Source organism: Phoenix dactylifera, chromosome 8, assembly GCF_051530095.1.
Source record: "Phoenix dactylifera cultivar Ajwa chromosome 8, Ajwa_hap1_PhDact_Kaust_v1.1, whole genome shotgun sequence".
Classification (NCBI taxonomy): Eukaryota; Viridiplantae; Streptophyta; class Magnoliopsida; order Arecales; family Arecaceae; genus Phoenix; species Phoenix dactylifera.
This window is the reverse complement of record NC_143197.1, coordinates 7760763-7780282: the sequence shown is the minus strand read 5'-3', so window position 1 is coordinate 7780282 and position 19520 is coordinate 7760763. Positions and strand designations below refer to the sequence as shown.

Genomic DNA, 19520 nt, shown 5'->3' with positions numbered 1-19520 from the left:
CTTAGATATATATATTTTAATTCTTGCAGAGATCATATTGCACCAAAATACAAACAATAATTACCTGTCTCAAGTATGCAACCTCGTCACCTTGTTGGGGAATATATCGATAGCTCTCTTCATGCTCTAACAACATCAGCCATGAAAGTTTCCGTAATGGTTGGTATTTTCGCTTATCTAAAGGTCTTGGGACACGAGAGCTATAATTTTCTCTTCTGTTTCTAGCAGACCGTAAACCAACAGTCATATGTGAAGTTGGCTTCCATTCATCGGATAGAAGTTGATCGCCACCATTTAATATCGATCTTCCTCCACTTCTGGATGTTTCTAAAGAACCATGTCCCTGTTTCACTAGGAAACTACCTGCCCTAGGTGTAACCTCGTTTGTGCTTGCCCTTGTGCCCATGGATCTTGTTTGACAGGCACCATCAGCCACATCATCACTGAGATCTGCTTTCATCTTTCCAGTTTGGTTGTTGCAATTTGATGTGCCTTCATCCACTCCATGGAAATCGCCATCAGAATTCTTCCTACCCCTGGATGACTTTGACCTTTTATACACAGCATTATACATCTTACTATGGGATTCTGCTTGCAACTGCTTTGAATCATGTGAAATGGATGGCTCAGCATTTTTATTTGCCCACATCCCAAAGCTTTCTGATGCATTATTCCATACACCATGCTCTGGACTCTGTCCACTAGTACCCTCCTCCTCTTCACGCACCACAGAAACTTCATTTTGTTCATTTGGTGTTGGACTGTCAGACATTAGTTCACACTCAGAGCTCCTCCGGTCTTCAACAGCAACAGATTTTAACTTGGAAAATGAAATGCCGGTTTCCTTAGCTGGTTCTCTTGATTTGATCCTTAGCTTAAGACAGCTGGGCTGAGCATTTTTCTCCACTTGATCATGGTCAGCGTTGTTCTTACTGCTAAATAAATAACCATTTTTATTATCATTCACCACTTCAGATCCTTTTAGCAGCACATCGATACCCCTTGATTCACTGTTCTGAGGGCTATCTTGGTATTCATCATCCATGTGTGTTGTTGACTCAGTCATGTTGCCATTACATGTGACTCTGATTGTGAACTTGTTCTGTTGGTCAATATATGGTGATAACTGTGAAAGTACTAAAGACTTTCCCTTGCTATCAGAAGAAAGCTCTTCAACTCTTGCACCATCCAATACTTGGGAAACAACATCTTCAACTTGTGCTTTATCTCTGTATCCCATTCTGTCAAGACTGTTTCCATAAACTTGGATCCTAGAGTTAGAGGATGCTCCATACTCATCTTCTGATTTGAGATGCCCATGAGCGTCACTTCCAATGATGCTAGGACCACCTGGACATGCATTACGTGCAGGCCATGTATCTGTCACTGTAGCATCGCCCAATCTCAGACGTTTAGAAGTGCGCATCTTTACTTCTCCCCATTTGATTGTGCTACCCTGGTAACCCGCAGACAAGCTAGGCTGATCGGACTTTTCAGTTTGCCCTATTTCTCTGATATCATCAGCTGTGTTACCAGAAATATGTGATGGGTCATATGTTCTATTAGGGTTAGCTAAACCAGAATTTGCTTTAGCCAATGAGTCAACAAGACCATCCTGTTCATCACATTCAATTCTTGTTCTTTCAGAGGACAAAACAGCTTTTCCATCACGACGCGGCAACTTCAAGACCAATCTCCTCTTACTTCCAGCATTTGCTTGCGATTCAATAAGTGAAGGTTTTACAACATCTTCACACTCATCTCTGGATACTTCCTTCTCCCTAGCATGTCTTATCTGGTTATTCTGCATTGACTTGTCAGACTCAACACTTTGAGTGTTTGAATCTGGAAGCAGCGAATCACTTTCTGAGGAACTGCTCTCTGAGTCATCTTCACTTTCTCCGTCTGTAGAAGCTCCAGTTATTTTAGAAAATAAAGTGAGAGCATTGCGCGCAGCACGTCTCTGAGGCCGCAATGACTTTGATTTAGATGATTTTTTCCTTGAAGCCAACCGTCCATTTCTTGACCTCCGTGGTCTATGAGTCCTTGATAGAGTAGTGCCATCACGCTCATCCAAGTTCCTTTTCTTGATTCGCCTCCCAGAAGTAGTGAACTCAGCCTGTCAAACAAAAAGCAAAATGTAAATTGTAGCAAACAGGAAAATAAATTTTGTGCACTATTTCTTACTTCTGACTTGTCCTTCTTCCTTTTAGATCTCCGGCGGCCCTCATTATTATGGTCAACTCCACTGTCATCTGCACTGAACACAGGCTCTCCTGAGGAACTGCTGCTTAAACTTTCACGCTCCCCTTCGCTTGAATATTCATCAGTGACGTTGTACTCAGAATCAGTATCATCACTTTGTACTTCGTTTTCTGGTTCCCAGTCAATGGCATCTACAAATTCTGGTAATGGCTCATTCCATCTATCCAGGTCTACAATTGGCAGCATTTGAAAATCACCAGTGTTGACATTGTAACTTGGGCCAACTGCAAATTTTACTGAAGGAGGACGCCACTCAATACCCAGGGTTCCCAACCGACGCTGCTGGTACATGCTCTGGTAAGGTTCAGGGTATGGGATCATGCCTGGCATTGTGCAATGAAATCAACTGTCACAAATTAAGTATATCTTGAAAAGCATTAGATATACAAGGAGTAGCTTTTGATCGCCTGATAAACATAGAAGCAAATGCATACTTGAATCACAAAGGAGATCCTGAACATTCCTTCGATATGGTGCAAGCTGGGTCTCCTGAAGCAAATACAGCGAAACTTTATGAGGAAATACAATGAGAATAATCGATAGAAACAAGTAACAACACAAAGTCATTAACACTAAATTTAAGGCCATGATGGCCATGATGAAGGTGCACGACTTGCCCTTGTAAAACATTCAAAGAATGGTGAGTTCCATCGGGGGAGAGAGAGGGAACAACAAGAAAACATTGAATACAGTATGTATATTTTGCAAGTCATTTGAAAAATCATAAGCAGCCTGTTGTTTCTGTCAACTTCAACGATAAAGTTGAGCTACGTGATTACCTCTGAATACCAAATATATTGCAATAGATTCTGCACTTAGAACCTCTTAACAACAAAACCAAACAATAAGGAGGAACAAGTCATCACAATATCTGAAGTTAATTTAAATCCAAAAACCAACAAGGAAACCTTTTTTTAATTCTAAAAATTCATAGTACAATCAAAAAATTCAAACAAAATCAACTTAACATGGTTTAGGCAGATCAACTTTAAAGTAAGTTAGCTTCAAGGTAGAAATTTAGATCCAACGCCACCAGCATCTCATTGATGTCCCATTCTTTTGATCCATACTCAAACCAGTTCCTCTTTTCTTGAGGAAGACAAAAGAAAATTTCTTAGTTTAGTTAATAAGACAAAGTATCCCAATTGTCCAGCACGTGAATTGCAGTAAAAATTATTGATCACTGGGATATTTTAAGCCTAACAGTCATTGTAAAGTAGGATGGTGGATAAATAATGGAGCAACCTATTTAGCAGATGTCTCCAGTGTTTTATCAAAAAGATAAAAATTAAGGCAAAGTGAATTTCTCCAGAAAAGAGGGACTAATTTTGGTTTGAACCAGCAAAGGAAGACCATAACATCATAATCCTCACAAAAAACAAAAAAAATCAAAAATAAAACATCATAACACCAGCGCAACTCCTATAGCACATCCCATGATGACTCTCTCTCTCTCTCTCTCTCTCTCTCTCTCTCACACACACACACACACACACACACACATCTTCCCCGGGCATCTATCATCCTCCTAAAACAGGAAAACCCTGTGATCTAATGCATTAATGCAGGGGAGGCAATACTAGCTATCACAAAACCAGGTGAACTTGGAACAACTATCTAGATGCAGGAACAGAGCCAGGAGGCACCATGGCCCCCAAAGAATTTAGATAACTCCTCAGGAACTCACATGTGAGCACCCTCTATTTTCCATTTTCAGATATGACCCATGACCCCCTTTCATGCAGCCAATTTTCTTGCTTCTCTTCACTTCTTTTGCAGGTCAAGCTCATCCAGTAGCCAATCACAAGACTCCTTCAAATGAAAAAAAATGAGAGGGAGAAACCAAATTAGTAAGAGTTGGGGTAACCAAGTGTTGGGTGCTAATCAAGAAAGAGGATTGGGCCAGTAGAAGGGGTGTGGCCAATGAGAGATAGAGATAGAGAGAACAAGTAAAAAGAGTTGGGCACTAATCAAGAGAGAGGATGGAGGTGCATCAGCAGAAAAGAAGGGGAAAGTAGAGTAATTAAGAGAGAGAGAGAGAGAGAGAGATCAAAGAATTGGGCACTAATCAAGAAAGAGGGTGGAGGTGCATCAGCCGGAAAGAAGGGGAAGAGCAATTAAGAGAGAGAGATGGCTCTAGTTTCAAAGCAAAAGGAGAAGGTAAATAAGTTTACCTATATAATCATGTCTTCTTCAGATAGTAGTTTTACTTTATATTACAAAATTAGTTCTAATATGCAGATTTAAGATACTCCATTATATTTACTCTATAAATATTTAATTCCCTTTTCATATGTTTGTTCGTAAGACCCTAGGTAATCCAATGCTATTGCATTTTACTTTTATATTTTTGATATGCAATGTTGCAGCATTGTATGTCATTAACCTTTTTCATATATTTCTTTATGTTAGGCAGATTTGAGTTTGGAATTAACATAGGGATCATAGGAAATTGATAATTTTTATTAGATTGGTTACCTCGGGATTTTTTCTCTTTTAAAAGATATCTTTCTTGAATTACTAGCAAGTATGATGACAGCCCTCTATTATCTTAAACATAAGGTATCTGGTGTACTTCTTTAGCAAATGTAAGCATATAAATCTATAAATGTGATAACGCCAATACCTTCCCTGGAGGACAATTTTTTAATCCCCTACATAACAGATGTTCATATCCACTTCCTGTTTGAAATCCCAATAACAGTAATAGAGATCTTAATCAAAATAACACTGGTTTATGCTATAAATTCTAAAAACAGTAACGGAAATATAATATGCAATGTTATAAGGAAATATCTGATCAATCAGCACAGCACATCCAATTCTAGCAATAAAGTAACGTCTGCAGATACTGCAGCCATTTTCTTACTCTCAAACAACAAGAATCAAACTATGCAAACATATTGATGGAGGGTTCTGACCTAGATTGGGTTGGTTAGGTGATGAGAAATTATAGATGAAAAAAATATTGAAAAAGAAGATTAAAGTAGCTGGTGATGGAAGTTCACAGTATGAGCTTTGGACTACTTATGGTTACCAAATAACAGTTTGACTGCGGTCAAAACAAGGAGAAGGATGGTAAATAGTGTTAACCATCCCTGTTAACCTACAATAATTTTAAAATAGGCATAAAAATGGAAAGAAAGGAACAATTGAAATTAATATAACATAGAAGTTTCATCAAATATATATTTTAGATACATATAATGTATGCATTAAGTCAGCATACAAATCAGCGAAGAGAAAAGCCCTAGTATGCAAGAAAATCTGACTTCAAAAAAAATATTTTCTGGGTTGGAATTTACTTTATTAATCTAAATGTTACTTAAAATTTTGCTGAAGTCTATGTAAATTCAAGAAATAAAATGTCTTTTGTCACCTTCATAATTTCAAACACAACCTAATATCAACATCAACTCTATGATAGGTCCGAATTTATCACTTTCAGGCCACAATACTCATATGACACAAAGAATGTTTCTATATCTATATAATGAGAGATGTATTTAATTAAAAAATCCTGCAAATTTATATTAAGAAACATAATAATGCTAACAAACCTGATCTAAAACATTTCCAAGAGTATCTTGGATAAGGGGACGATAATCTCCAAGGAAAAACTGCAACAACAGAAGATAATGAATATCTTAGTCTTGCATGCATAATATTAAAAGAATATATCAGCAGATATCATGTTTATACCTGATCATATTTTGCATCCTTTTGAGACTCCCCTTGCCCGGTGGCGATTATAAATATTTGTCCAACTTCATCTGAGAGAACAATTGAAGTCCCATCCCTAAATTAAAATAGAAAAAGAAAGAAGTCAAACCTAACGATTAAGCAGCATTTATAAAAATAACTGATCATGACACAGCCAACGAGAATTAAATTGATATTGATACATCTATTCCACTAGAAAAATGGCTGACATAAGACAAGAAAAGCAAATGAAAAATAAAATCAAATAATTTAAAACCAATGTTCGAAATAGACCAAAGGGAACCAAGTGCACTTCTCTTTATGTTGACCACTAACCAGTCATTACATGACAGATTCAGTACTTCATAAATCTAATTAACATCTATATAAATACAAAACAGTTCCAACTAGACTACTCCAGAAATATTGCACCATTAACTTCCCGATTCATTGAAATCAACTTTAATGATGGCTCAAGTTTTACTTACTAATGACTGATGAAAGGATGGTAATTTTATATATGAGTATCTAGTTCAACATTTAAGCTCAAAATAGCATCTATATGATGGCTGTGGAAGGTCAGATCACAAGATTACAACTAACTAAAATTATCCCGCAAAAAACATGTAACAGCTGCAGGAATTTTCCATAACATCTTCACTTCCCTCCATGATAATTAATAAATCATCATCAAGTTACCCTTTTCTCCTATTATGGTTGTTATACCTCTTCTTTTCTGTTAATTATGACATCTGAATGAGTAATCAAGCTCAGGATTTAACCTTATACAAGTCACACAGAAAATGACCATGAAGATCTAGATTGATGTGAGTTATTGAACGATGGATTATATATGCGAGAATGATACCTTCACTCTGCTACGGAGCAGCAGATGCCGGCAACTTGTGTTTGTCAGTGTATTATGCATGTCGATAGACAAAATTAAAAAGTTATCGAAGATACATGTTGAGCAAAAATAGTAAGGTGATGCAAATGGAACTGAACACCAAAAAATGATTATCTTCCAGTTTTGAGAGGCTATATGCATTTAAATTATCGCTATAAATAGTATATCATCTTCCATATTTTTTTGACAGATTGGCAAAGTTTTGAAAGAAAAATGAGGACATATTTTGACAACAACACAAGGACAATGCAAGAGATGCAAAGAACTTCAAATGTTTGGAGGGACTGTCATGCCATGACCACTACCATAACATGACCATTAACAATAACAAAAAATGAGTATAGGTTCTAGATGCCCTTACATGATTGTCCATCTCTATTGCTGTTATAACACAGGAAGTAAAGGTTGGCAGACAAGAAGGCCGATGACCAAAGATACAGCTTATGTGAGGGTGAAAAGACAATCTAATATAAAGAACCCTCCAAGCAAAAGGATTCAGGTGCTCATGAAGAAAACGGACGAAGGTAGAAAGATCATTATCAAGCACACTAAGTTCCCGAGATGACTGACCCACAAAATCTAAATGATTTTATGGACGGCCAGAATAGACAACCTTATGGAAAGAAGAACCCTCCAAGCAAAGTGATTTAGGTACTCTTGAAGAAAAACAGGCAAGGGTCGAAAGATCATTATTAAGTACACTAAGGTCCCATGAGTATTAACCCACAAAAATCAACAACCGGTTTTATGGACAGCATGATCTGATCAGTACTCAGCAAGTAAGAGGCTGTTGAGAGACAGAGATGATTCTAAATACAAAATTATTTCTAAGAAATTCAGAAACCAAGTATATCATGAAACATAAGAAAGAAAAGAAAAAAAAAAAAATCTTCTAGACTGCAATTGTTACTAAGTAATGAGAGAAGTTTTATTTTTGAAGGCAATAAAACTTCTATACTTGATTGATCCATCAAACTGGACCAATCCACTTCCTGGAACAAACCAATCATACCAAGGGAGTTGTCTTCAAGTATAGATAATCAAAGAAAAGGAACTTGCCTATCTTTGCAGCACTGCCAAATAAGCTTTTATCTCCTAAATCCAGACCTAAAGCCATAGGGAGAAAAGGGCCAAGATCACATTCGTCATTAAAATTCTACAATTACTAGGGCCCATATAAAAATAAGCCCATCTGCCTGAATTCAACTTAAAAAGTTCTTATGGAATTGAAGATTGTTTTTGTCATCACTAAATGTAGCTTGGTATACAAAGGGAAGGCAAAACAGGACCTCCATGAAAATAACCTCAAAAGCAATAATGGATGTGATAGTCACAGCTATTATTCTAAATATGGCTTATCATTGGGGACTCAATCCAATGTTAGCACTGGATCCTCCTTCATGTGTTTGTCACCATACAGCAAGCCACACCACTGGTTCATTTTGGTAAAAAAAAAAAAAAAAATCCAATTCCTACAAGTCAACTTATTGAAAGACTGACAAGTATTCAAATAAGCAAGATATGGTAAAATCGGAACTTTACCCTAAAATAAAAAAAACCAATGAAGTCATTACAAGTAACAATTCAAGTATGACATGCTCAAATGTATGAGGTTCTTCTGATCAACAATGTGAATTATATATATATATATATATATATAATACAGCTAACTTACGGAGAGAACTTTCCATCAACCAACTTAAAGCGTCCAGTTTCATAGATCTGTACTGGTGTGCCCTCCCATATCTAAAAGGAACAATTAGCAAGAGATTCAACACATGAAGAACTATGAAATTACACAATAATATGAAAGACCATCTCAGAAACTCACATCCCAGATGATCGTCTTTCCATCATACCCAGCACTCATAGCTATCCGAGGATTGAAAGGATGCACATCCAAGACAAATGTCTGTAAAACAATAAGAATGAAATCTTTCAACGAGATCTCCTTTAGTAGAAGAGACATTTTATAGAATGAGTACAAATCAACAGTCACTTTTGGCACTTAAAAAATTCACATGTTGAAGACAATAATTATGCTGGATCAGGAATCTTTTTCTACAGTAAAAATCTATTCATTCTTTGTAGTGCATAAAATTGGCAAGCTTTGAGGGAGTATATGGAAAGCAGATGGGTGAAGATAAATCCAACATTTTTCTCATGCCAAGATGTATATCAGAAGTTGTATGTCATTATCAAAATGATTCTAAGAAACTCATGGGATCCCAAGTGTGTGCTCATCGTCTTTTAATGGAATTATTACAACTTCAATGAGTGAGAATTTGTTCTATTGTTTTCTTTCTCAATTTCGTTTTTTTTTTTCAATTTCTAAAAAACACCGAAAAGGGGTACAAATGTTGCCGACCATTAATGACTAGTTCGAACAATTGGAGCAGGGTTGAAGCCAAGAATATTTGAAACTTTCGTTATGTTTCCTAACGTTTTCAATAAAAGCTTCTCGTAGAAGTATTTTAGCAAAGTTTTCGATTATTTTAACAAATTTACCATTCAAATCTGTTACGCATCTTATTAAAGTTGAATAAAACCCTCATTGATACACAAGAAACAAGAAACAAGAGAAAGTTGCACTCCACACATGAAAAAGATCGCTGGTAAAACAGATTCTAGTATCAGCTTTTTTAAGAACTGATGGTCTAGTGCTCAGGAACATATGAGATGGAGCATCTTTAAAAGCCAAATCAGGGCATGACAAAAGGTTTCAGAAGCTGACTTCCAGTAAACATCATTCAACAGATAGAATGGCAACAATATGTAGAGAAATACAGAGTTTCTGCTAAGTCTTATTATAAATTTCCATTTTCATAAGAAAAAAAAAAAGTTGGCAACTATTTTTCATTTACCAATGTCACTATAGGACAACTACAGCGACAGTGCTACTTTGCTAGTTGTCAATTATAATCTGGTAGTATTTTCATTAATGTGCTCCACAAATGTATCAGTAAGTTTTTGGCAGATTTTCTTAGGAAGTATCTACCATCCAGTCAAAACCCATGGTCATGAATATATCCCACAATGATATTTCAGCATCCCCAGTCTAATAATATTGCCTTGTCATGGAAGAGAATATGGGAGAAAAGATCCTCCCACTCTCCAATAAATGTGCAATCAAGTAGAGAGCCAACTGCCTCATTCAAATGCTCCCATGATAGGAACATTAAGCAACCATCCTTCATCTCAAGACAAGTCTCCACAGATAAATCTTTCTAAAAGCCCTTTCAATGTAACATGACAATCATGCTTTCTACCAAATGTCACCCCCTGCCCCCCCTCCAACTCCCAAAAAAAAAAAAAAAAAAAAAAGCTTGAGTGTGATAAGAAACAAATTGGCTCCAGAAGAGCTGGAATACAAAGTTGCATTGTTTTTAATACTAACTTTGAGTCACATTCAGACAAATATTGACAATGTCACAGAGTCCTGCATGATGGTGTATGTGTATGTCCAAGCATGCATGGTTGGGAGCAAGAGACTATAAGAGATCTAATGGCTTGACCTAACAGCAAGACCATAAGAATATAAACATGTTGCTAACCAGAATTCAGGTGGTCTATCTATCACAAAATAAAATGCTAAGAAACATATCAACAAGAAGCACTACCATATTGAAAGACTTACTGATTCACTATGGCCAATCAATGAATGAACTAAACTGCCATCAGAAGCATTCCAGACACATATTCTGCAGTCTACAAACACAATGGTACATTTAGAATATGGTATAGGAAAACCATGAAACAAAGTAATTCTGTAAAGCCTTCATAATTGAAAACAAAATCCAAGAATATAACTGAAGAATGTTTATCAATGGAGAGGTCCTCAAACACAATAGACAATATAGAAATGCAACATGAAAAGCAATATCCACTAAATCCCTTAAATCCAATTAAAAATATCCAGATGGTAGATCCATATAATACCAACAAAATCAGCACAACAGTATTGAATGTATTAAGATGTTTCATTTCTTGCCCATGGTTTTCCTAGATTAAATTAGAAAACACGAGCATATCTCATAATATTTGACTCATGAAATAGTCCCTTTAAAACCATTGTTTGCCACAAATCAAACTACCCACTGTTGAATAGGTACAAATGCAACTTGAACAGACTGATGTGCATTCATCAATTCCTTTTGTTGATTAGAAATGCATTATGGCATCAAAATATGAAGACATTAATTGCCTGATCCCACAGGGAAAAGATACAGAAATTAAGATGCAAAAAAAAAACACAATCTAGGATCAAACTCACCAAGACAAACGTGAAGCCCTAAGGCGACTTAGATTACACCAATTTAAAAAACTAGATGTCATTTAAATTATGCAGAAGACAATCTCTATAGGGTTCTGATAGAGTACGATATTTATCTTCTGCAACCCATCATCCATTTATTAGAAGCCTTAAGCACTGGTTAGGCCATTAGACCCATCTTTGCAGTCAAATATGCATGCTTAACTGATAATAGTCAATTAACGAATGAGGTTTTAAAGGCTTGTGGAAACAACTTTTCATCTCTTAAGATGCATACAAAGAATACAGCATACTTACCCATGATAGCAGCAAGCACAAAGCGATTATCCAAGCTCCACACAATCATATTAACACCCCGAGGAGTTGGCTGAAATCTCTGGCGCGGGCCCCCACGAGGAGGTTGGGGAGGCATGGGTGGAGGAGGAACCTTAAGATGATAAGCACGTGTCCAGCGCCCAACTTTTCCCTAAGATTAAAGAAAATATTGAAATGTTATAACATGGGAAATCCAAAAGATAGAAAATGTAACTTCAGATATCTGTCTAATGCAAAAAGAATCTATACTGAAGAAGTTATAATAAGTGCTCCCACTTTCAAGCAGGTGAAAGCATATAATTAAGGGAAAACAAAAGTTTCGACTTATAATCAATAGACAATATCTTAACAAGCAGAACCAAGCAATGAATTAAAAGATCTAGTTCCCAGGAATTAACATGAACTGTAATTCAAAAGGTCCGATCATATAAACAAATTATTAAACCAGCTTGTCGACAGATGAAACAACAGTAGAATGAATCAGATGACTATTAGCATGATTTGGCTGCCAAATGCTATCTTCTACATGAAAAAGATTTCTAGACAAAAAACAAGCCAAACCAGGAAAAAATGTTCCAATCTTATACATACATAAAATGCTCTAAGAAAAAAAGCTGATGTCCTGCTCAAATGTCTAAAAGAATATTGGCTTCCTTTTTGCTACTAATAGTGAAACCAAATGTACTAATCCAAATAGAAAGAATAATAAGGAAACTGAGCAGTACAATTACTGAGGTAAATTGTACTCACATGAGATCGTCGGGATCTTGGAATCCAAATAATTGCACTGCCATCACGAGAGCACGTGACAATGTTGTCATGGGTAAACCTACAAAAGTTAAATACTCCAAGGTCGATACAGATAGCATGAAATAATTGACCAGATCTCTGATTACAGTGGTATTTCGCAACATTTCTGCAGGATTGTTTATCATATATTTCCACATGCATGCGTAATAAGTAAATTAAATGGCAGTGACTCAAAATGAAAGAAACTAACCAGGAATTTTTGAACTTTGGAATATTATCCTCCTTTAGAATATCAGCTGTAGACGATCTAGAAGCCACAGCACAGCCACTGAATCAAGAGAAAGCAACCATGATCAAACTATATAATAAGCAGAATAATAAATGCTTTTCGACCACAGCCAGCTAACCTGAATTGCACATAATTAACATCATTTTCATGACCAGATAACAGATCCATCTCATGATTTGGTTGGTCAGAATCCTCAGTGTTGCTCTTACAAGCATTCCAGACCTGCAACCAACTGGCTCGTAAATGAAGTCTCGCTACACCAGGAACTCAGTAGCCCCATATTGTGTATTCATTCCATATTAACCAAGATAAAAACAAATTAGCATTGCAAACTTATAGACGTTCATATTTAAGCATACCCTCGCATATGTGTCTGAGCTTCCAGTGACAAATACAGTTCCATTAGCATTGAATGCACAACATAAGATCTGATGACTTTGTCGAACAGCACTAGGAGAGGGATCAGAGCTCTTTACTGGCATCAATTTCATCATTATATGTAACCTCTCAGCATCAATGATCATTAAAGCAATGGAAATTCCATAGGAAAACAAAAAACTAACCAGTTGAAGTATCTGAAGGTTTTGGGATGTAAATTCGTGGACTGAGCTGCGAGTACCTAGCGTCCCAGATCCGGCACGTTCCATCATCAGAGGACCTGCTCAGTCAAAGCTATGATATAAACAAAAGCAAGCAATCTCCAAAAGGAAAAGCTAAACGTGTTAACACATCATGTTCCAAAAATCCATCAAAAACCAGATGCTTCACAAAAAGAAATGCTTCATCTTTTTTGCCTGCAGAAAGGAACAGGGCACCAGACCAGGTGGTACAAGTTTGACCATGTATTGAATGGAAACAGGTCCTATTTATGCAAAACACATGGTTTCAATGAAACCACCTGGCTATGCATGCTCTCCAGATTATTAAAAACTCACCTTCTTCGATATTTTATCAAAATTCTTTTTCTCATTATCATTCTAACTTAATGAGAGAATAACACTAACTTTACAATTTTTTCTAACATTTCATGAACTATTTAGAAACTCACATGAATTTTATCCTATCCATTGTTTCCAATCACAGATTAAGTATCAGTTCATACTAGTCATATCGGGCATGCTTTATCGCACTGTTAGGTAACCAGCACTCAAAAGTCAGCACGTTCCGCAGTACCATTGACACATGGTAGTCTTTGTCACCTTTGCAGTGCCAGCATCAACAATCATAAGATGTGCAGGTATGGTATGGTAACCGGTACCACAACGGTCCCAACCAGTACAGCTACAGGTAGCAGTACTTGATCCTTGCTTTCAATTTTCAGCTACTTCTCCATTCAAGAACTTCTTAAACTTCAAATATTTGCCAAAAGTTTAATCATTTTTAGTCTTGAGAAGTTAATCCGAAATCCCAAAGTGGAAACACAGTTTGTTAGTTTATGATTGCATTTCTGCAGATACCTTTATCACAACAAAACTCATGCATAAAATGTGTTACACAAGTCAGCCTAATTTAAAGAACATAAATAAATCTTATGTTGAAAGGCTCCCTTTTTTATTTCTATATTCTGGTATTCAACTGAAAAGGATAACTTATCAATCATGCTCAATCAGTTAGAAACATATGCAAGCTAAACAAAATGGATCAATCTTTCAGCCTAAGTTGAGTAGGACCTCCAAAACCGAAACTTTAATTCTTGGGCTGACTCAGATAATAACAGCCAATAGAAACCAGTGAAAATAATTTTCAATAATTAGTCATAGATCCACATCATTTTCGCAGTTATTTCCCTATGCTTGTTTTGCATAGTTTTAGTCCTGATAGGTGTTTGTGAGTTTTGAATTAATATTAGTAAATCATTTTGGAGTGTTTTAGTAAGTCTTTTATGAGACTTAAATTCAAAATATCATTTTTGCTCTATTCTGACAAAGCTGTCCATGACCACCTTAAAAACATGATAAATATTATGAGAACAAATATTATGAGAAGATTTTTTTTTCTTAATGATAATGTGTATTTGGGGTCACTAAAAAGTCAAGAATTTTTTAAGATATGTAACTTACAAATGTTATCTCGACAAAGTATCTATATCTATATTTCTTTGGTATCTCATAACAGCTAATTTGGTTTAAAAAGATAAAACAAAAGCTACAATTAATTATCATGTTGGATAGTAAACAAAAGCTTCCATTAATTACCATGTTGGATTTCCCTAGCAAGCCCTATTCATTGATAATTTTTCATTTTCAATTTGCAAAGGACTATGCATCTTATCTGTCACACACTGGATCCACATTTACTTCTTTCCTCTTCATAAGTCCTTTCTATTTCCACTAATTTTTCTTCCCTGTGATAAAAATTCACAACCCATGCGAACCTAGACATTCAACACAGCAGCATAAAGATTCAACAGCCTTAAAGCAAATATCCTAAAACTGTTAATAATAGCAGAGATGCTTCAAAAGAATGCAAAAGAAGAATAATTGGACAAGAAGTCAGAAGTACAAGGACATATATGAAAAGCTAACCAAAATTTCAATACCAAAAAATTGCTGTAAGTCTGAATCATGAAACAATTCGCCCAGGATATAATTAGATATAAATCTGCCATCCTTAGATATGGGTCCCCATCAGTTGATATTTTGGAGGAAATGGATGTAATGAAAGATTTCCAAAAAGCACATATAGTTAGATAGAGAAGGTGATATTCTTCCATTTTTTTTTTCAAGAGCCTTCCTATAACAAATACAATCTGCTTCCCTTTAGTCTGATCCTCCTCTATCACCTTCTGAGGTGAAAGAGCTAAGACGTTACTAAGATATTCACAATCCTCAATCATGAGTATTAAAGGGAAGCACAACAATGGTTTGAAATTTTATCAAAAATATATTGAGAAAAAAGTGTGTGTATACATACATATATATATAATGGAGGCTCAACTTGTGCTAATCTCTCCATTTGCCACATGGACACCCGTATTAATAATGTCATTAACATGGTTCTTTGTTTTGGATAATAAATAGCACTCTAATAGCTGATACAAGAGGAAATAGGCATATAATGATTGGTTATCTATTTATCTACCTATATGTATCATGGAGGCTCGGCTTGAAATGAGCTCTCCATCGCTACATGAATGCATGTATCAATAATATTACTAATACGGTTCTTTATTTTGGATGACAAGTAGGGCTCTTATAGCTGATACAAGAAAAAGATAAGTCTATAATGATCACTTATTAACAGATATCTGTTATAAGTGAGTCTTATATTAACAAAGGCATGTTGTGCCAGTGCGGGGACCCGTAACGATTGTCCGGCGGTATGGTACGGCATGATACCGTGTCGTTTCATTTTGGGTCGTTATCGACATAGTCAAGGCCTACAAGGAGGGGGAAAAGGAGAAGGAAAGAAAGAAAAAGAGAGAGAGGGAGGGAGGGAAGGAGAGGGAGGGAGGGAAGGAGAGGGAGGGCTTTCGAACCCCCCCTCCTACGGCTGCACAAAAACAGTGGCGAAGCCCCTATTTTGTTGGAGAGAGAGGTAGAGGAAGGGTGGAGACAGGGAGAGGAGAGGGAGGAAGGGAGAGAGGCCGAGTGCCGATTTCACTTTCAAAATGCAAAAAAAAAGGTGCGGAACCCATATTTCCGTGCGACCGGAGGAAAGGAAGCTCGAAAGCCCACTCTCCCTCTTTCGGCCTCTTCCCCCCCCCCCCCCCCAAAAAAAAAAAAAAAACTCTCCTTCTCCCTCACCCCCATTTTGCTAGATTTCTCAAACCGAGGGACAGAATCATGCCAATCCACCCTCGGTATGGCTCAGTACGTTCTGAACCAGGCAATTCGGGGCGGTATAGCATTCCATGATATTATCTATTCCTTTAATGATAAGTGAGTATAAGTGAGAGAAAATGGATTATCTTATTATTACCGATGTTAAGTATCAATTGTACCTATATAATTAACAAAAGTATAATTGATACTTGAGAATATTATCTAACTAAAATAGATAAGCACTATACTTATTTAAACTGATATTACTATATTAGTTTAGATATTTGACAGGAGTTTCTGCTTAACTATCATTAAAGTTCATTGCTTAATATGCAACAGAAATTTGGCTATTGAAACCTTTTATTTATTATAATTTACTATATTGTTATATTGCATTTCAAAAACCATTGAAAAAAGAAGAAAAAATCATACCCTACACATCGCGCAAGGCCAATATTGGTAAGCTAGTATTAATGACGGAAGTTTTTCAACAAAGGCTCAGCTTGTGCAAAGTTCTCCGTTTGCTATGTAAATATCAGTATTTATGATGTCAGTATTAAAGACAGGAGTTTCTGCTCAACCATCATTAAAATTAATGGCTTAATATGCAACAAAAATTTAGCCATTGAAGCCTTGTATTTATTATAATTTATTGGTATATTACATTTCAAGAATAGTTGGAAAAAGGAGAAAAATTGTGCCCCATGCTCGTGCAAGTTAAACGCTAGTTAATAACTAATATGGGATTTCTATACATTAATTTTATACTTCAAAGCCCACAGAAGAAATAAAATTAAGTACGTCAGTAGAAGGGGGGATTGTAAATTGTACTGCATCCTGTTAGGTTTAGCAAGCAATGGATAGTTACCCTTTCTCATGTGGTCAAAAAATAGCAAGTTCACACGCAAATGGTTGATAAACCAAACTAACATCCACCTTAGACAAGTAAAAAATAATGACCCTATTTACGAGCATCAAATAGTTCATTACTCCAAAGTTATTAAGCATTTATTTAAGCTAACCCAATACTCATTTAATACAATATATTCAACCATGGGCCCAATCTATAAAGTGAATAATTCATTTAACTTTAGGGGGAGTAACACCACAGCCTATTTCAACTGAGTAGTTCCTAGATTACTTATATTAAAGATAATTGTTCTTTACCACCCTAATCAGCTCGCCTGCGTCATGCATTAAAATGTATTAGTAGTGATAGAAGATGTCCTAGTATAAGTATGATGAATTATATAGGATACTTTTCTATGGAAGCTTTTCATGTTTCTACTTTCAAACATCCCACAGTTTTTCATGGATCAGAAAAAAGAGCGACCAACTTATGCAATACACAATTCTCTTCTAGCAACAATTTAAATAGAACAACAGAGAACAAAATTTATTGAAACATCAAGGAAGACATGTTACATATCAAAGAAGATTTCAAGAATATCACCACTGAACAATAGACAAAATCCAGGTCCAAAACCAAAAATCATTTGCTTGTTAAAAAATGCAATACAAATACGTGGCGAAAGCATGCAATAAGATAGAAAATAACACTTACGATAATAGCTGGTAAACAGCGCTTGGCCTGGGACTAAAGGCAATAGCAGTTACTGCTCCAGTGTGACCCCTCAAGACTGATATTGGTAGTCCATCAGGTAAACGCCACTGCATCAATAAGACAAAACAATAAAAACATAGAAGCAGAAACTAGACATAGCAGGTAATCATATTTCATAAATTGCACCTAGAAAGGTGATGGACTTACAACTCTGATAATGAAGTCGTTTGAAGAAGATGCTACCAATGCATTATTTGAACTCACAGCCAAATCAGTAATGTCGCCCTTCACAACAAAGACAAGAAAACAGGAGTTCATTCACTGATGCGGCAGAGAAAAGATGTTATGGTTGAAGTGACAAACAAGGAGAAACCATCCAAACTCACTTCATGTCCACGGCAGCTTGCCAGGCAAAATGCAGTTTCCATTGACCAGATCTTTACAAGGCGATCATCTGAACCAGTAATTACATATCGCCCCGAGCGATCAAATATAGCTACAGAAAAGAAAAACCAAATGAAATTGATGCAGTAACAGTGCATAATAGAGACCAACCAGAAAATCCAACTAATTCAGAGAATAGCAAAAAAAAGGAAAAGAGGAACAATGTAAAACAAGTATCACACAGTAGAAATCAGAATATGGTCAGAAAGAGAGGAAACAAACAGGAGATCCGCCAAATTGATTGAAGTACATAAGACGGCCTAAAGTTTAGGGTGGACATCCAAAGCTGTACATTTATGATAGCATAAAAGAAAAATAAACAAGAACAGAGCAGTCAGAGAAGATTCCCACAAGTACCACAGCATATTTTTTTATGAGGATAGTACCACAGCATAAAATTACCTATCTGTGTGAGAATTACTTCACAGATAACTGAAAACATATTCATTAAATATCTTGTAAATGTTAAACACTGAATTTGTTGATTCTATGATCCATAAAAAATGGAAGGCTCCCTTTGCATGAGTAACTATTAACACTTGAATTTAAAGCATAAACATTAAAAACAGATAGAAGGATAAAAACCTAGATTCGACCAATAAAATAAAGTTCAAATATCCTAAGTCTTAACATGAAGGCATCACTAAGATAAAATGGTTAAAAATTGCTTATTTGTTGTCTATGCAGATTGCAACATAGATCTCTTGGCATGAGATATTAGATGGCAACACCTATTCTCCCTGAAATCACATGCTGGTCAAAGCTTAAAGAAATGCACCAGGCAGGACTTTGAGAAGCAAATGTAATGTATCTCCTAGTTCCACAAGTTTAGAAAAGAGAAATTCTACAAAGAGGAAAATTTTCTATATTTCATGATGTCTTAGATTAATGTTAGTGAGAAATATTTTCCCATTTAGTTTGCACTGTGAATCTCATGTTAACTTTTTTGCAGTGAGTTCATAAGCTTGAGGATGCACCTTACAGGGCCACAATCTTCAGTTCAGCATGCCCAACCCCCGCCAGTGCACCACAAATCTCAAACTGTCACAGATTTCAGGTCTGGTTTTAAGGAAACCTAATGCCAACCTATATCTAATTATGCATTCAGATTTTATCTCCCAAAGACTCTTCAGAAGTCAGCCATAACATATTCCCCTTCCTAAAGGTCAAGCCCCATTAGTGACTCCTTCAAAACATCAAACAGCAGCAGGACAGTATGTACCTCTGTTAAGCTTATACCATGGGTT

At 36.1% G+C, this 19520-nt stretch overlaps 1 protein-coding gene across 4 annotated transcripts in view; it reads right to left on the bottom strand.

Annotated features, from left to right (window-relative positions):
• LOC103700969 (uncharacterized) overlaps positions 1–19520 on the bottom strand; it is a 30326-nt gene that overhangs the window by 2256 nt on the left and 8550 nt on the right. For all 4 annotated transcript variants that reach the window (XM_039124521.3, XM_039124520.3, XM_088702658.2 and 1 more), the window contains 17 exons: positions 18216–18325; positions 18037–18114; positions 17830–17936; positions 13065–13159; positions 12861–12976; positions 12620–12723; positions 12463–12540; positions 12213–12291; positions 11445–11613; positions 10512–10582; positions 8706–8786; positions 8550–8620; positions 5968–6064; positions 5826–5885; positions 2700–2754; positions 2188–2588; positions 65–2119 (listed from right to left, as the gene is read on the bottom strand). In XM_039124521.3, coding sequence (XP_038980449.3) covers positions 65–2119; positions 2188–2588; positions 2700–2754; positions 5826–5885; positions 5968–6064; positions 8550–8620; positions 8706–8786; positions 10512–10582; positions 11445–11613; positions 12213–12291; positions 12463–12540; positions 12620–12723; positions 12861–12976; positions 13065–13159; positions 17830–17936; positions 18037–18114; positions 18216–18325 — 3827 coding nt within the window. The remainder of the gene's footprint in view (positions 1–64; positions 2120–2187; positions 2589–2699; positions 2755–5825; positions 5886–5967; positions 6065–8549; positions 8621–8705; positions 8787–10511; positions 10583–11444; positions 11614–12212; positions 12292–12462; positions 12541–12619; positions 12724–12860; positions 12977–13064; positions 13160–17829; positions 17937–18036; positions 18115–18215; positions 18326–19520) is intronic.